At 41.7% G+C, this 17,387-nt stretch overlaps 1 protein-coding gene across 1 annotated transcript in view; it reads left to right on the top strand.

Annotated features, from left to right (window-relative positions):
- The window catches only part of LOC137422330 (insulin receptor-like), a 174,535-nt gene that overhangs the window by 46,532 nt on the left and 110,616 nt on the right, over positions 1-17,387 (top strand). Inside the window, exons 4-7 of the mRNA XM_078771363.1 lie at positions 524-666; positions 8,869-9,013; positions 10,323-10,537; positions 15,689-15,815. Coding sequence (XP_078627489.1) covers positions 524-666; positions 8,869-9,013; positions 10,323-10,537; positions 15,689-15,815 — 630 coding nt within the window. The remainder of the gene's footprint in view (positions 1-523; positions 667-8,868; positions 9,014-10,322; positions 10,538-15,688; positions 15,816-17,387) is intronic.

The raw sequence follows: 17,387 nt of genomic DNA, 5'->3' as shown, positions 1-17,387 counted from the left end.
TGTTGACAGCATCAGTGCTGCCGAAACTCACTCCCTGTAAATTTCCTAGCAAGAGTCAGAGCAGGAAGTTGGAGTGTGGCCAGGGTGCGTTGTTTGGCCACACAATGACCTACCCTAAGTAAATATACATTGGGATATTTATCATCCACGAGCAAACAGGATAGTTTGGTATCTTCTCTGAAGGATGGAATTCTGATTGATGCAATTTCCTCAGAAGCGCCAGGATGACAAAGTTTATTGTTGGCAAGGGAATAAAACCAGATGAGACACATCAAAAGTGACTGCACAATCTCTGAGCTGACACTTCTCAAAACCGCAAATGCTGATGATCACAACTAAGTACATGGGATGCTGTTTAACATAACCACATTAGCTGATGTTTATCATAAACTCACAGGCTGAAGTTTATTATGAACCAAACGCTCAAACCACCCATTGTCTAATACTCCAAATTGTGACTATTTTTCTTGTTCCATATTTTGTGAATCCCTCTCTCTCATCTCAATAAGTTGCTTTTCTGCAGTGTGATGTGCAGGAAGTGTGTAGGGCCATGTCCCAAGGTCTGTTTGGTGGGAAAGAAGACCGTTGACTCAGTGACAGCTGCACAGGACCTGCATGGCTGCACCATCATTAACGGAAGCCTCATTATCAACATTCTAGGAGGAAGTATGAAAGATCAGCTTCTTTCTGATTATATATCTGTTTTGTGATGAACGAATTACAGTTACCTTTTAAAAACTAGATGGTATTCAAAGAATACTTACCCTGTGCAGTCAACTTGGTGCAAGCCAAATCTTCTGGTTTGAAGTTTTTTAAAATTTGATCCAATATGGCTGCCAGACCACGTGAGCGATGACATAAATTTATATTCTTTAATATACTGTCGTGGCCAAAAATATTGGCACCCTTGCACTTTTTTCAAATAATGCACCATTTCTCCCAGAAAATTGTTGAAATTAAAATATATTTTGGTATCCACATGTGTGTTTGTTTGGTTTGCAGTACAACAAAACAAAAACATAGGGGCAATACCCATGGCGCTCACCTGGTAGAATAAACAGTATACTGCACCGACTAAAGGTATTTTAAACCAATTTCAATGGTTGCTACAAGACAAGACAAACAAGCATGTAGAATCATACTAACAGAATCATAAGACTTTAAACAAACAAATAAAAAAATACCTATTTTGGGAGGCAAACCCAGCTCCCCCAACCCCATATACCTCCTAATACCCCAATTTTTCTAATACCTTGAACAAACATTGGTACATCATGGGTGATTGAGGTTGTGGTGAAGTTTCAACGAAATTGCGCGTGTAGTCTCTAAGAAGAAAGCAAATACTATTTGGGGGGGGGGGGGGGAAATCCCCTGTAGACCCCTAAAGGGGCAGATTTTTTTTAATGCCGTGAACATACTTTGGTACATCACGGGTGGTGAAGGTTGTGGTCAGGTTTCATCGAAATTGTGTGTGTAATTTCTGAGAAGAAAGCCAATACCTATTTTGGGGGGCAACCCCCCATAGACCCTCAAAGGGGGCGGAATTTTTAATGCCGTGAACAAACTTTGGTACAGCTTGGGTGGTGAAGGTTGTGGTCAAGTTTCATCAAAATTGTGTGTGTAGTTTTAGAGTAAAAATCAAATACCTATTTTGGGGGGTCAAACCTGGACCCACTTTAACCCCCCATAGACTCCCTTAGACTTTGATTTTCTTAGTGCCGTGAACAAACTTTGGTACAGCATGGATTGTGAAGGTTCTGGTCAAGTTTCATCAAAATTGTGTGTGTAGTTTTAGAGGAAAAATCAAATTCCTATTTTGGGGGGTCAAACCTCGATCCACGTTGACCCCGGTACACCCCCGTTGACCTCGAATTTTTTAATGCCATGAACAAACTTTAGTCATAACACAATAAATATAATTTGTGCAAAATTTGGTCGCAATACCATCAGCGGTTTCGGAGAAGAAGTTTTAAGTGTTTACGGACTGACAGACGGACGGACGAACTGACGGACGGACAACGTGCCATCGCATAAGCTCCCCTGAACATCGTTCCAGGTGAGCTAAAAAGCTGAAAAAATTACTAAATCTTAGCTTATTTCACACATAAATCCTAAAATGTCCCGGACAATATTATTGGCACCTTTTAGAAGTTGTTAGAAATAATTAGATTTCAAGCAGGTGATTCTCCTTTACTTTGGAATTGAACTCACCTGTGGTGAGTTGCTGATGCCTGCAATATAAAAATCACTCATTCAACAAGCTTGAATGGAGAAAAGGAGTCATTCTGCTGTTTTGTGTCACTGTGTGTACCGCAATGAGCATGGAGAAAAGAAAGAAAATCAGAGAATTGTCTGAGGAGATCAAACACAAGATTGTAGCCAAGCATGGACAATCTCAAGGCTACAAGTCCATCTCCAGAGACCTTGATGTAACTGTGTCCACCATACGCAATGTTATCAGGAAGTTTAAGGCCCATGGAACTGCAGCCGACCTCCCTGGATGTGGCTACAAGAGGAAACTTGATCGAAGATTGCAGCAAATGATTGTTCGAATGGTAGAGAAAGCACCTCAATCAACTGCCAAACAGATTCAAGCTGGCCTTCAGACACAAGGTACGACAGTTTAAACTCACACCATCCGTCGCCAACTCTATGAAAGGGGGTTCTGTAGTAGGAGACCCAGGAGGACCCCTCTGCTGAGAGAGAGACATAAGAAAGCCCGACTGGAGTTTTCCAAAACACACCTGCACAAGCCAAAATCCTTCTGGGAGAATGTCCTGTGGAAAGATGAGACCAAATTAGAGCTTTTTGGTAAAGCACATCATCTCTATGTTTACAGAAAACAAAATGAAGCCTTCAAAGAAAAGAACACCTTTCCTACAGTCAAACATGTAGGAGGTTCAGTGATGTTTTGGGGTTGCTGTGCTGCCTCTGGCACTGCGTGCCTTGAACGTGTGCATTGCATCATGAAATCAGGAGATTACCGAGGCATTTTGGAGCGCAATGTTCAACCCAGTGTCAGAAAGCTGGGTCTCTGTCGAAGGTCATGGGTCTTGCAGCAGCACAATGACCCTAGACACACGACAGAAAGCACCCAGGAATGGTTCAAGACAAAACTCTGGACTGTTCTGAAGTGGCCAGCAATGAGTCCAGATCTAAATCCCATTGAACATCTATGGGGAGATCTGAAAACAGCAGTTGGGAGAAGGCACCCTTCAAATCTCGGAGAACTGGAGCAGTTTGCACAAGAAGAGTGGGCCAAACTGCCAGTGGAGAGGTGGAGGAAGCGTATTCATGGCTATAGGAAGCGCTTGACTGCAGTTATTTTGCCGTGCTACCAAATATTAAGTCGAGGGTGTCAATAATTTTGTCAATGCCATTTATTTTTATTTCCTGATTTAAAAGGATATATTAAGTTCTGAATCAAAAACAAAGGTTCTGCAATATTAACAATGAAGTAAAGAATTGTGGAGACGAAATACTTTTGTCATTTTCAACTTATTTTTGAGAAAATTGTGAGTTATTTGAAAAAAGTGCAAGGGTGCCAATATGTTTGGCCACGACTGTAATTGTTGTGTCGATCACGCTCAAGAAATTTCAAACTGATCAGACTAAGTGTTGCCCCTGTCGAATTGTGACGTCAAAATTAAGGTTGAGTGAGTTAACCTGGTTGAATTGAGTGAGCGGACACTGATAGTGAGCGGTTGAGTGAGTGAGTGAGCAGACAGAGCGGTTGAATGAGTACTCTGTCGGCACCACACTCACTCACCCAGGTTTCTTCAAGGTACACTGCACACCTCCACTCATTTATTCTCTTTTTCTCTCACCTGTGGAACTAACTTTCTTTCCGTTCAATGTCATTTCTCCTTCCAGGGCATCAATATCAGTTCACCTCTTCCTGTCACCCCTTATCCATGCAGTTGATTTGAAAAAAATTTTGGTACATGCTGTAGATGCTCGTATAAGAGGTAATACGCAGAATATGTAGCAAAAGGAGCAGGAGACAAGATGGGGAGAGAGAGGGAAACACAACAACAGTAGTGAATATGGACATCAGGAGATCGGTGGAAGAGAGAAGGCTTGGGCGGGGTACATGGGATAAACACGATGGACACTACAGGCACTTTCAGGAAAGAACATAGGGGATCTGAAGGAGGTGGGTTTGGGGTGGATTAATGTGGGTAGAAAATCTTCTTGTTTTGGATGGGGTAAAATATGAGATGGTGGTGAACAGCTGTTTTAAAGATCTGAAGGGAGGAGTGGGATTGAAGAGAGTGAGGGAGTTTGTTCCAGAGGCAGGGAAAAAGAGGAATGAAACAGTGAAGGTAAGCAGAGAGTCTTGATTTTGGCAATTTCACTAGAAGAGGGTTGCTGGGATACATTGAGCATTCTGCAGAAATATTGGGAGGACCAAGTACAAACAGAGCAAGGGGTGCAAGGCTGGAGAGGAGTCGGTAGAAGACAGAAAGACCACCTGTGCTGCCTGTGGTGAGAGAGTGAAAGGCCCTCAAAATCAGCTTTGTCACAGAGGATGCCAATGATCCTAAAGGCCTTGGTTTCTACAGCGTGAAGCCGAGCAAACTGTGAGACAGGAACACCAGCCCAGGGGGGAGAGCAGCGATACTCCATCAAACTGCAGATGAATGCTTCATATGTGGTTAAGAGCTCAGGTGTGCCAAGGAAGGACTTTGAATGACAGAGGATGCTCAGTCGGCGACTGGCTTTGGAGGCCAGCTTGGTAATGCAGCTTTCCCAGGAAAGATCATGGCAGATAGTGAGACCCAACTGAACTTCTTTGAGAGGATTGTTGAGAAAGTAGATAGGAGGGTTGTCCAGCCGTCTTTTTGGAGAGACATAGTGAAAGTGTGGGATTTTTCAGGATTGAAAGACATGTTCCACTTGTTTGACCAGTTTGTAATTTTATCCAGGTCTGCAGAGAGTGGAGAGGCTGCTGCCTGCTGACCCGAGGGATGAGGTATGGAGTGGCAGAGAGTGGAGTCATTAGCAAAAAGATAGAGAGGATTCTCCAGAGAGTCAGATAGATCATTGATGAAGATTAGAAAAAGCATAGGGCCCAAAACACTGCCTTGAGGAACTCCAGCCTAGACAGGAAGAGGAGATTAGAGAATTCCATTTAGAGCCACATGTTGACTACGACAGGAGAGGAAGTCCACGAGCCATGAGAGGAGATTGCCATAGATACCATAAGAATAAGAAGAGAGTTTGGTGAGCATGGCAGGGTGCCAGACCATATGATGATCTGAGATCAACCAATTGGAAAAGAAGGATTTAATGTTGATGGATTCCAATGTTGATGGATTTAATGTTGAAAAGACCTTGCTGATGATTGGGATTAAGCTGATTGGTCTGCAGTTGCAAGGATCTATGTTTGCACTTGTTTTGTCTCAGTCAATAATAATCAACAAGGCAGTAATGTTGGCTGCTTTCCAAGCAGATAGCAGATGCCTTTGGGCAAATGAGAGGGTGAATAAAACAGAGAGAGGGTGTGATAGAGCATCAGAGCAGGATTTTAGTACCCTTGGGCTGATGCTGTCAGGTCCCGTTGCAGAATAAGAGTCGAGGTTTGACAGAAACTTCTCCACCTTGTTGGGAGAGAAGGACACAGAGTCCAGGAGCAGCTGGGTTTGACTGGGAAAGGAGGGTACAGAGAGCGTTGGATTTGGGACACAAGATATCAAAGCAAACACAGAGTTGAGGCATTCAGCCTTTTCACGTGCGGTGTCAGCTGTGTAGCCGTTTGAGGTAAGGGAGGGGATGGAGGGGGAACAAACACCTGAAACAGACTTGACCAGACACCACCAGGATTTGGAATAGGGTGACAAGTTTGCGAGTTCAGTCTTGAGATCAGAAAGGTGTCGTTTCCTGGCTCTCCTGAAGATAGACACACACTTTTTCCAAGCTTTGTGAAAGGAAATGATATTACCTTCAGTTGGATTTGACTTCCAGGATGCGAAGGCAAGTTGCTTCAGGGCAACTGCCTCACCACAGGCTTCAGTGTACCATGAGCCTGGTGTTGGCTTAATGGTCAAGGTGGCTGGCTTACGATCCTAAGGTCTTGAGTTCAAGCCCCTTTCGTGCTGTTGAATTCACATCAGGACGGTAGACTCAGCTTGGCCAGCAAGATGAGTACCAGCTTACTGTTAAGTCCTCTGCTGAAGTGCCATGACAGGTTAGAGAGGTACCCACACCCAGCCAACTGGCATGATGACAGTTGAAGTCGCCACATATCAAAAAGAGAGAGCTTGGATGAGTGGATAGAAGTTGGTCCATGTTGTCGGAGACAACAACAACACAACATGCATTTTAAAGGCCATTTTCCCTACTAGAGCGGGGGTTAGCCTTGCGGTCCCCATGACAATCTTCGCCATTTTGCCCTATTTTCTGCATCTCTCCTTGTTAACCCCCTTGCCCGCATTTCTTCTTCCACCATCTTTAGCCAAGTCTTTCTCGGTCTTCCCCGTCCTCTACTTCCTTCTACATTCATTTCCATCACTCTTCTCAACCAGTCACTTTCATCCTTCCTCAACACATGACCAAACCATCTCAACCTGTTCCTCTTCACAGCATCAATCACAGGCTCTATTCCCATCATCTTTCGCAATTCATCATTTGTCTTCCTCTCTCTCAACGATACTCTGCACATCCGTCGAACCATTCGCATTTCCACCCTTTCCAACCTTCGTTGCTGCTCTACGTTCATTACCCATGTCTCGCTCCCATAAATCATAACACTTCTCACACATGCAGCATACACCTTTCCCTTCAGCTTCAACGACACTCCCCTCATCATCAGCACGCCACTCAGTTCCCGAAACTTCTTCCATGCACATCTCACTCTAGCAACCGTTGCCGAGACTGATCCACCTTCTCCATTCAGCATGTCTCCGAGGTAGCAAAATGTTTTCACACCTTCCAGCTTCACTCCGTCTCCAAGATCCAACTCAACATTTCCTCCATCTGCAGCTCCCTCTGTGCACACCTTACATTTGAATGTAGCTGCCACACTGGTTAATGACCCTCTCAGACCACTACATTTTTGATGAACCCACTCAGCGCACATTGTACATTGAATGGAGTTCACTCCGACACCCTTCCGACACACAGCACAGGGCCACTTCCCAGTTCTTTCCACCTCACCACATGCTTTACCACTTGCCATCACCTTCGTCTTTCCGATATTCACCTTCAGACCTTTTGTCTCCATACATTCCTTCCACTTGTTCATCTGTTCCTTCAGTCCATCCATACTTTCCGCAATCAACCACAGATCATCTGCATACAACAACTCCCACGGTAAACCCTCCTTTACGTTCTGAGCCAGCACCTCCATCACAGCTACAAATAGTAGTGGATTTGTGCCGACCCCTGATGCACTCCCACCTTCACCTCAAACTCACCACTCTTCCCGTCCTTCGTCCTTACAGCTGTGCACGCGCTCTCGTACATTGCCATCACTACTCTGATCAACCATTCCTCCACTCCTAACTTCCTCAATGCCCATGTCAATACTTTGCGTGGAACCCTATCGAATGCTTTCTCCAGATCAACAAACCCAAGAAACAAGTTCTTCTTCTTCTCCATGTACTTCTCCTGCAACAGGGGGGATGTTGTCGGAGAGTGGGATGTAAATGGAGTCATCACTGTTTGGTGGTGGTACAACACACATATAAACAAAAAGTGGATGCGGAGGGAAAGCTGTAGCCAGAGGTACTCCTGGGGGTGTGGTGGAGTGAGGGCAGTGCAGGTACAGTGAGGAATAGAGTTTTAAAAATTTATTAATAGGGCAACTACCCCGCCAGGATGAGGCACAGGTTTATCATACCTGAGGAGGGAGTAACCAGGGAGAGATACTAAAGAATCACAGACGTCTTGAAGAAGGAAGGTTTCTGTTAAGCACCCTTATATGCTTTACCCTGATTATCCCTACCGCTTCCTTTGCAGGTTATTGTCATTTCTCTCCTCTCCCTCCACTCATCTTTCAGTTAATTTGTTGCATTGCTATTTCATTCCTGGCTTTCCGTTCCTGTTCTTTCGGCCCTCATGTTGCTGTATTTCAGCTTGTATCCAGCTTGTTCACCCTCTGTGTCCTCCTCCCCATCCCAACACTCTCTCATTCTTCGCCGTGGAAGAAAATTAATCAATTAAGACTGTTAATTATTGTTTCTTCATGGAAAGAGAATTTAACACCATATAAGGCATTATAAAGGCCTATAGATCATGTGATTTGCAAAGCATATCAGGTAAAATGTTCAACTTGTTGTTTAAAAACTGATTGCAATGTTAATGGTGTACGGAAAGGAAAGTAGAAGTTGGAGATCCCTAGTTGACCAGAACATCTGATGTCTTGTCCCGGTGAACGGAGACCGCACCCTTGAAGATGTTGAGTCTGTGGTTTAAAATGTCAACTCAGGTGTGCTTTGCCTGCTAGAATGTAACTTCCATATTTTGTTTTAACTATATAAGAGACTGTTTGAGAACTGGGATTTTGGAGTGATTCATGGTTTGAGTACTGCGTATTGCTCTCCGTTTGCAAACGTGGAATCAATGTTAATTGTATGCTTCAACCAACCTTGTGACTGGTTTAACTTGAGTGAGGTTTTTCCACCACATCTCCTCAACCATTCTTCCATCAAGGGTCCTTCTGTTGTGTCCCCTTATGTAGCTCTTCATGTTTTCCTCGTTTTACACTGTTTTGAGCTGTTCTTTTCTGTGTCAAAGCCCTTCCACGAGCCTCGACTCTGTATAGAAAAACACGTTGAACTGAACTATCAAAATACCTTTTTGATCTGTGATGCAGGATTACCTGTTTTTTTCCCATAAATTTATGTTATTTTGTGCTTCTTGCAGGCAACATTACGCCTGATCTAGAGGAGCATCTTGGCCGCATTGAGGTGATAACAGGTTACATGAAGATCAAACGTTCGTTTGCCCTCATTTCGCTTTCCTTCTTCAAAAACCTCAGGCTCATTCAAGGAGAAACATTGGAACCCGGGTACGTGTTCCACCATCAAAAGCTCTCAATAGTGTGCAATGTTCAATAGTGTGCTCCTCAATGTTCATTCTCATTATCTCATTGAGGAAGTTGGGAATAAAAAACTAATGACAGCTCTAAAGCAAATGCACTACCGAAGCGTCATCTTGCCAGCCTTTTCACATCATTACAAACACAGTAAACCCTATATATATATATTCAAATATTCAAAATTTGAAAATACCACAATATTCAAAACCGTAATAGTGAAAACAAACTTCTTGTGGGAAAAAGGAGGTTGTGTTCACGGGCTTCGAGGAAATATAGAGGAAGGTCAGTGGCAGCCAAAAATAAACAAGTCACAATTGAAATAAACATATAAAATAAATACAAATCGGGCTTTAGGATGAAGTCTCCTGTTGTGTTGAAGCAGATTAAACGTTCGGAGGTGATTAAACTTGCCCCCTCGCCCCCACCATTCCTCCCCTATGAATCCCTTCCATTGCTTTCCTTTGTAATCTGTCGATGTGTTTCGTTTATAAATCATTCTGCTGCTCTGTAAACCAGCGAATAAATAAAATTTGAAGAATCACTTTTGTCTATAGTCCTTACACTTCGGCGCCATTACATTTTAATGGTGCGAAAAAGCCTCGTGTTGCGAGACATCCATCACAACTCAGGTCAAAAACCACGATTGCTCTTCATTTGTCAGCTCAAAAAAGCTCCTCGTACCTTCCATGAGTAACTTAAGGGGCTTGGGTTGTTTTTATGCTTTCGTAATGGCAGAGGCTGTTGTGACAGTGCATTATAAAATACAGGTGTCTCAATAAAATGTCTACAGACTTTATATTTTGAAAACTATACTGTTTTATCACTCTGCACTGCCATATTATGGGTAACAGCAGACTGATGACGTGCAATCATCCCATTACACGTTCAGGCCATCTAGCTAGGTATTAGTAACACTCAACATCACCCCTCTCTTTGCTACTTGATTAACCTTCTGAAATATTAATGTCTGCATACATTTTATTGAGACACCCTGTAATGGAGGCAAGTATTTACTACATACTTATTCAAGTACTGCATACTCATATTGTGCCATTTTTAATGAACACATTTCAGAGACCATTAGAATTGACAAAATTTAGAATTAGTAAGCATTATTTATTCAAAAATTAATTAAAACTGGACCGAACTCTCTTGCTATATGACAATAAACACCCATGTCATATTATGGGTCATCTGTAAATCTAGAATACAGAAGTTGGTATAATGAAAAAATAAATAAAGGTTTAAAGTGTTTTGGAATGTTTTTCTGTTTTCACAGAAACTACTCATTCTACGTGCTTGATAATCAGAACCTACAGCAGCTTTGGAACTGGAACCAACATTCTCTTACAATCACGCGAGGAAAAATTTTCTTTCACTTCAATCCGAAGTTATGCCTCTCTGAGATCCACACCCTGGAGGAACAAACGGGCACCAAAGGTCGTCAGGAATCCATGGACATTTCCCTTAAAAACAATGGCAACCAGGCATCATGTAGGCCTCAAACCGTCTGTACTACTTCCTGGTTTCAATTCTGTTGTTATTATTTGTTATTTTGTTCATTATTTGATTTGTTCATTATTTTGTTCATTAATTATTTGTTCCTGTTTATGGAATGGTGGATTATCTATTGCATGTTATTATAGCTTAACTGTAAGTGTGCTGACAATTAAGTTGTCTAGTCTGATCCCCGTTCGGGGTCAGACAACTAAAAACTGCCATTCCGGTGACATGGCAGATGAGGTGCTGCACCTCGAAATGAATAAGTATGCCATCCCTTTTGTAACGGGGAATACAGTGTTCTTTTTCACGGGAAATATACCCAGGTAGTATTTATTGTCCAACAAAAAGGGCAGTGACACACTGCGAAATACAAAACGCGAAGCTGAATGATTAAATCCATGCAGAATATACAGTCCTTCAGTACAATATCTTCTATATATATAAAATAAACTTTTTGTTGTTTGTTTGTTTGTTTGTTTGTCTGCACGCGCTAATCTCCTGAATGGTGAAAGATAGGAGGAAACCTCTAAAACAAAAAATGTCGGGACGGGCCCCGGGAAGGTTATAGGCTAGGTGATGAGGCCGGTCGAGGCCGCCTCGGCCGGGCTGGGCCCATTTCGCAATTAAAAGCTGAGCTGAATTATAGTAGTCAATCTTCTACGGCCGCGAGTAAAAGCTGAATTATAGTAGTAAATTCATTCAAAAATAACTAAAAATGTCGGGAGGGGCCCCGGGAAGGTTATAGGCTAGGTGGCAATGCCGGTCGAGGCCGCCTCGGCCGGGCTGGGCCCATTTCGCAATTATTAAGCTGAGCTGAATTATAGTAGTCAATCTTCTACGGCCGCGAGTAAAAGCTGAATTATAGTAGTAAATTCATTCAAAAAGAACTAAAAATGTCGGGACGGGCCCCGGGAAGGTTATCGGCTAGGTGGCAAGGCCGGTCGAGACCACCTCGGCTGGGCTGGGCCTACTTCACAATTAAAAGCTGAGCTGAATTATAGTAGTCAATCTTCTACGGCCACGAGTAAAAGCTGAATTATAGTAGTAAATTCATTCAAAAAGAACCTGGGCAACGCCGGGTGCTTTCGGCTAGTATCTCTATAACTGGATTTTTAAGTTACAAACTCCAAACTCGGGTTACATGTCTGGATGAAGATTTAATGTGTCATTTATAAATCTTTCATTCTTAGATATCATGCACATGTCAGTACTGTGGAAAATATGCAATAGATTGATTGAAAATGCACTTGTTATTAATGAAATCTGCTGAAAAGATGTGATGTAACTATACTTCTATATATAATTGTTTAGTAGCCTGGAAAAAAAATTGTCAGTTTCGAATTTTGATCTGAATACACCCTCTTTTTATAGTTAAATTGTTAAATAGAGAAATAATAAACATATACTGTACCTTCTATTGATGTCTGAATATAATCAAGATGATGTCTGAATTGATGTCTCTTCTTCTTCTAAGATGTCTTCTATAATTGATGTCTGAATGAGTGCATGGAGAACATGAACATAACTGTTTAAGCCTGTGATTGATAAGGGTTTAAGAAAATAACGAAAGGAAAGTGGAAACAGAAGAACAATTTGATGAAGCTCCTTTGAATGGTCCACACAGACATTGATTGCTTCCTGAAATACATTTGGAGAGCTTTCTGATCAACTGTTAAATGGAATCATTGGAATGAAATGCAAGTGCATTGCAGTTGTTGGCGACAACTACTCCAGTCAATAATCTATCAAATCAGGAGAAAGAGCACACATTGGCAGTGTACAGATGAAAGAAATCTGAAATCCTTTGCGGATGAAACCCCTTCCAAAATAACAGCTGAAGATGACATCAAATGTAATAAACGAAGCAAATACCGTAAATTTTCTTATGGAAGACTGGATTGTGAAGTGTGAGGAGACACTTCCTCCAGGCTGTGAACTCTAGCTGTCTGATGGGTTTTATGACATAAAAAGAGCAGTCAAAGTAACTTGTGGGCACCATCATGATGTTCCTGAACTGACAGCTAATCATGAAGAGGCTGATTCTCAGATGTTTCTCCACTTCACACATGCAAATGAAACTTTGGGCATTGACAGGGTATCTTGTGGAGTTTGGATTTGGATGTAGCATATCTGTGTCCACGATACCACTCAATAACTGGGGTCAATGAGCTGTTCTTGCAGACTAGACTGCACTGGTCATAAGAAGAGGTTTGTGCCAATGCACACTGTTACAGCAGAACTAGGAGAATACATGTCGGTGGTATTACCTTCGATTCACGCAGTCAGCAGATACAAGTCGACATCAGCCTTCAACGGCATGGAAAAGAAAAGGTGGATGAAGACAGTGTCAGAAACCTGGACCTGATGAATTAAGGGTCTTGGCAACAATGCAACTCAGGTAGACCCTGCAACTGAAGCAGCGTATCTCTTGTACCCATTATGTGCTCCAGGAGAGACTAGGAGACACCAAATACCTGGATACCATTTGTTATGACTTGTTTGGAAAAAAATATATACAAGTTAAAAATTTCCTCCCAATGGATGCTTTCAAGTGGCATACAAAGCGTGCCAACGACCAATGGTCAACGGATGGATATTAGATGAGAATGGCCACCTTTTGCCAAAGCTGACAACACGATACCACCTGAAGCTTACATTTTCAAATCGCTGTAAAAGTGATTGTGGTACCAGAAGGTGTAAATGCTGCAAAGACAACAATGTCTGTGCCCTGATGCATATTTATGTGAAATTGAAATGTGCAGCAAAAGAGTGTTGTACACACCAGACACCGATTGTGAAGATTAGATAATTCACATTTGAATCCTTCAGAATGAACTTAAAAGACACTGTAACCATGACTGAGTAAACATTTGAGAAATTATCTGTGTTAGCTCTTTGTTGCAAAAGGTGACAAACTTGCAGGAGAAATGATGCTCCACACTACCCGGGTTGGGAATTGATGGCCTCATTTTATTGATCATACCAGTTGTAATAGGTCTTACAGGAAAGAGCTCATTAAGGTGAAAGGAAATAATGTTCTTGTGTTTATACCTTGTGATCCCAAATGGGTGTTCCTTTGAAAGTGTTTATCATTCACCTTCTTGTTCCCCTTTGTTATATTGATTACAGTACTTTACATTAACATACTGACCTACTTGGTTAATGTAAGGGATAGTCATTGTTGTGAGCAGATTTTCACATTATATATTGTGGTTATGGAGACAATAGTTGTTACTTGGAATTATGCAAGTCATTAAAAAGAAAACATTCCAGGCTATTTCAATTGTAAAAGTCATTCAGACCCGAGAAATTTTAAACCTTTGCAAAATATTTATGAAAACATTTGCAAAATATTTATTTTGAAATCTAATTTGTCATGGAAGTCTTTAGCATGTTGGATCATTCAATCACTTTAAGACACAAAAATTCTCACATTGTTAATTGGTTCACGAGTTATCAAACAGAGTGACCACTATATTCGTCATGGGTGTGTCTGTCTGTCTGTCTGTCCGCAGCATAACTACCCGATGATATCATCCGATCTTGATGAAACTTGGGTGGGAGGTTGATATCATGATCTAGTTGTGTCCTGCGTAGAGTGGGCGTATTGCGCCCATTGTGGGCGGAGCCACGCCCGAAAAAGATGTCTTTTTTGGGGGTAATCGAGTTCAAGCTACATCTCCTCCGAGGGATTTGGGTGGAATCTGACAGGGGTTTCGGTATTTGGTTAGGCCAATGTCATGTGTCTAGCCCCACGGAGCTCGATTTTTCATTTTCGCCCCAAGGTCAAGGTCACAAGGTCACGAAATTTATAAAAGTCGATTTTTGATGGTTTTACTACATTCTTTGCTTCCTGATAGGGTGCAATGTCATACATGATCTTATATTATCACATACATCATGAAATACAAGTTTTCCAACAAATTTCAGAATCTTCGACCTTTGACCTTTGAAGGTCACAAAGGTCAAATTTTCAAAGTTGTCGGAATCGAACTGAATTTTCGGTATTGTGTAGCTAACTAACCTCATTACTGATTATACATTATTTTCTATCTCATTTCAAGGTCAGTAACCTTCGTTTTGACATTTCCAGGCCAGCACCACACACAATTACATACAGCTTGCTCTTAAAGGCCTGCGCACGCAGCGCATTGGGGCCCTTTGTAAATAGGCATGTACACCGCATGTCGGGGGCCGACACCTGCCAGGTGGGCCCCCGACCCCCCAGTCCGGGCCTGTTTCGGTTATAGTCCGTGCTTTGTCATTGATTACCGCTCGCTCGTGAACAATCGTCGTCTCCTGACTTGTTTAATTACTCCCGCCAGGGAGTAATGCATTCGATCGTGTCCGTCCGTGTGTGTGTGTGTGTTCGTATGTTTGTGTGTTCGTGTGTTTGTGAACAAGATATCTGGAAAAGCTCTGAACGGATTTGGATGAAAGTTGGTGGGATGATTGCCCTTGGGATAAGGAAGAATTGATTAGTTTTTGGTGAAGCTCAGGATATTATTCCGGATCCAGGAATTATTTTTGGGAATTTTCTTTTCTGTTTTACTGCATTAAAGCTTTTATTCTTATTCTTAAATGATGTTTTTCTCCTCTAATTCCGAGATGTATCAAAATAAATTATCTGACAGTTAGGGCTTACTTTCCTTTTCATTTATTGTTTTGGAGAGAGGGGATGTTAAACAAAACGTATTATTCCAACTTGACCCACGGCGGGAGTTTGCGCTCTACTGAGTGGCGTTCTAGTTTTATATTTGTATCGCACAAATCAGTTTGAAACCCCTCGGTTAAACACCAAATTTGATAAAAATGCACAAAACGAAGCCTGTGTTGTATTGTCGTTGCCGTAAATGTTTTCATCTTTCAAGGCCAAAAATTAAAATTGCACCACTTTCTTGATCTACAACCACCCGTGAGATGTTCCCCACATATGTACCTACGATCTAGTAGCAATAACAGCTTTACCAGGTAAAAAAAAAAACTGATTTAACTTTTTTTATTTTCAATATTCAATCAGTTCGGATGATCTTAGGTATTTTTCAGAATTTTCTGTTTGAGTCAATTGAAGTACCAGAATATCAATTGCATTCCGATCACAAATTGGCCTTGATCCTATGGTTTCTGCCCATTCCATTGCAGGTGAACACATGGTTCTGCACTTCCTCAATGTTTCCACATCCAAAAACACACTGTTCCTCAAGTGGACCCCTTACCAGCTCTCGGACTACAGGGACATGCTTGGTTTTGTGATTTACTACAAGGAAGCGTAAGCAACACTTTGCTATTCATGTTTTGTCATCGACTTGTTATCACAGTGCTCTCAATGCACTCATGCGAACATTCGGCCTTTGGTTGACTCTCAGTGAATGAATTGACATTGTAAGCTAATGGCAAGCCTTCTAATGGGGGTAATCTCCCCCTTTTGATGCAGTAATCATGATTGTTTGTAATTTTGTGCTTTCTCTTCCATTTCTAAGATTAATTCATACATACCAATTGCATCCAGTTGGGTTGATGGCAAAGTGCTTTCAAAGAATGGCTCGAGGGAAATGCAAACAGACTTGCGGATTGTAGGACATTAAATATGGACACACTGTACAGTCATACTTACTGGATAATATTGGCCATATTGTTTGGTTGAATGGTATTGTTTGATCAGCAGCTTTATTTAAAATCAGACAGAAATTCATGGTTTTGACATCAAAGTTACTTTTCAGTCCCAATCTGACCTTTTGTTTTCTGACCCAATGACCTACTCGAACCATTCCTTCTTTCCATAACTTCTTCTCAATCTTAATGCTATCACAATCCCTTGTTAACACTTGCTGGGTTAACGCCCTCTTCTGCTCATTGTGCCAAAATGACTTGGAGCACATTAAACTCTCAGCCTTTGTTTTTCTTGCCACTGCCCGCAAGTGTTGTTTCCCTGGTAGCATGAATGCAATCACTGCTGTGCCTTGTATATTACCTTCCACTTACACTGACTGCCCCCCTATCCCTTCCCCCAACATTGAATTTTCCAACCTCTGCGTCATTCATCATCTGGAGTCTCTCATTGGTTGTAATCTCCTTAGATGGCTTCGACGAGATGGAATGAAGCACTTCCACGAACCAAAGTATCTATCTTCTTTTATAAGGTTTACATTTGGAAGATCAAGTGGTGATGTTTAAGGTTAAGCATAGGAACATCGTCAGATTTGCCACACCATAGCAACTTTGCTGCAAGTGCTTTTTATTGATTTTCCAAAACATCCTGGACATCCTCCAGTTATAGTTCATTTAATGTTATATTTTATGCGATTTATTTCAAATAATCTGGTGAGATTGTTTGTCATCAATACAATCAGTGGTTAAAGTGAGAGGGTGGGAGGAGGGCGGGGGGGTGTGGTGAAGGGGTGATGCTCACCCACCGAGCTAAGAGAATTGCTAGAGAGCCCTTGTAGATATATGTATATGCCAACAAACACACACACACACACACACACACACACACACATACATTTACATATACATATGTATAGTTGGGGCCAAAAATATTTGCGCCCTTGCACTTTGTTCAAATAATGCACCATTTCTTCCTGAAAATTGTTGAAATAAAAATATATTTTGGTATCCACATTTGTATTTCTTTTGTTTGCAGTGGAACAAAACAAAAAGCTGAAAAAAATACTAAATCTTAGCTTATTCCACACAGAAATCCTAAAATGGCCCGGACAATATTATTGGCACCTTTTAGAAGTTGTTAGAAATAATTAGATTTCAAGCAGGTGATTCTCCTTTACTTTGGAATTGAACTTATGAGTTATGGTGAGTTGCAGGTGCCTGAAATATAAAATTC

The sequence above is a fragment of the Myxine glutinosa genome, chromosome 2 (genome assembly GCF_964187855.1).
Source record: "Myxine glutinosa chromosome 2, kmMyxGlut1.1, whole genome shotgun sequence".
NCBI classification, from domain to species: domain Eukaryota; kingdom Metazoa; phylum Chordata; class Myxini; order Myxiniformes; family Myxinidae; genus Myxine; species Myxine glutinosa.
This window is presented reverse-complemented; position numbering and strand designations above follow the sequence as displayed.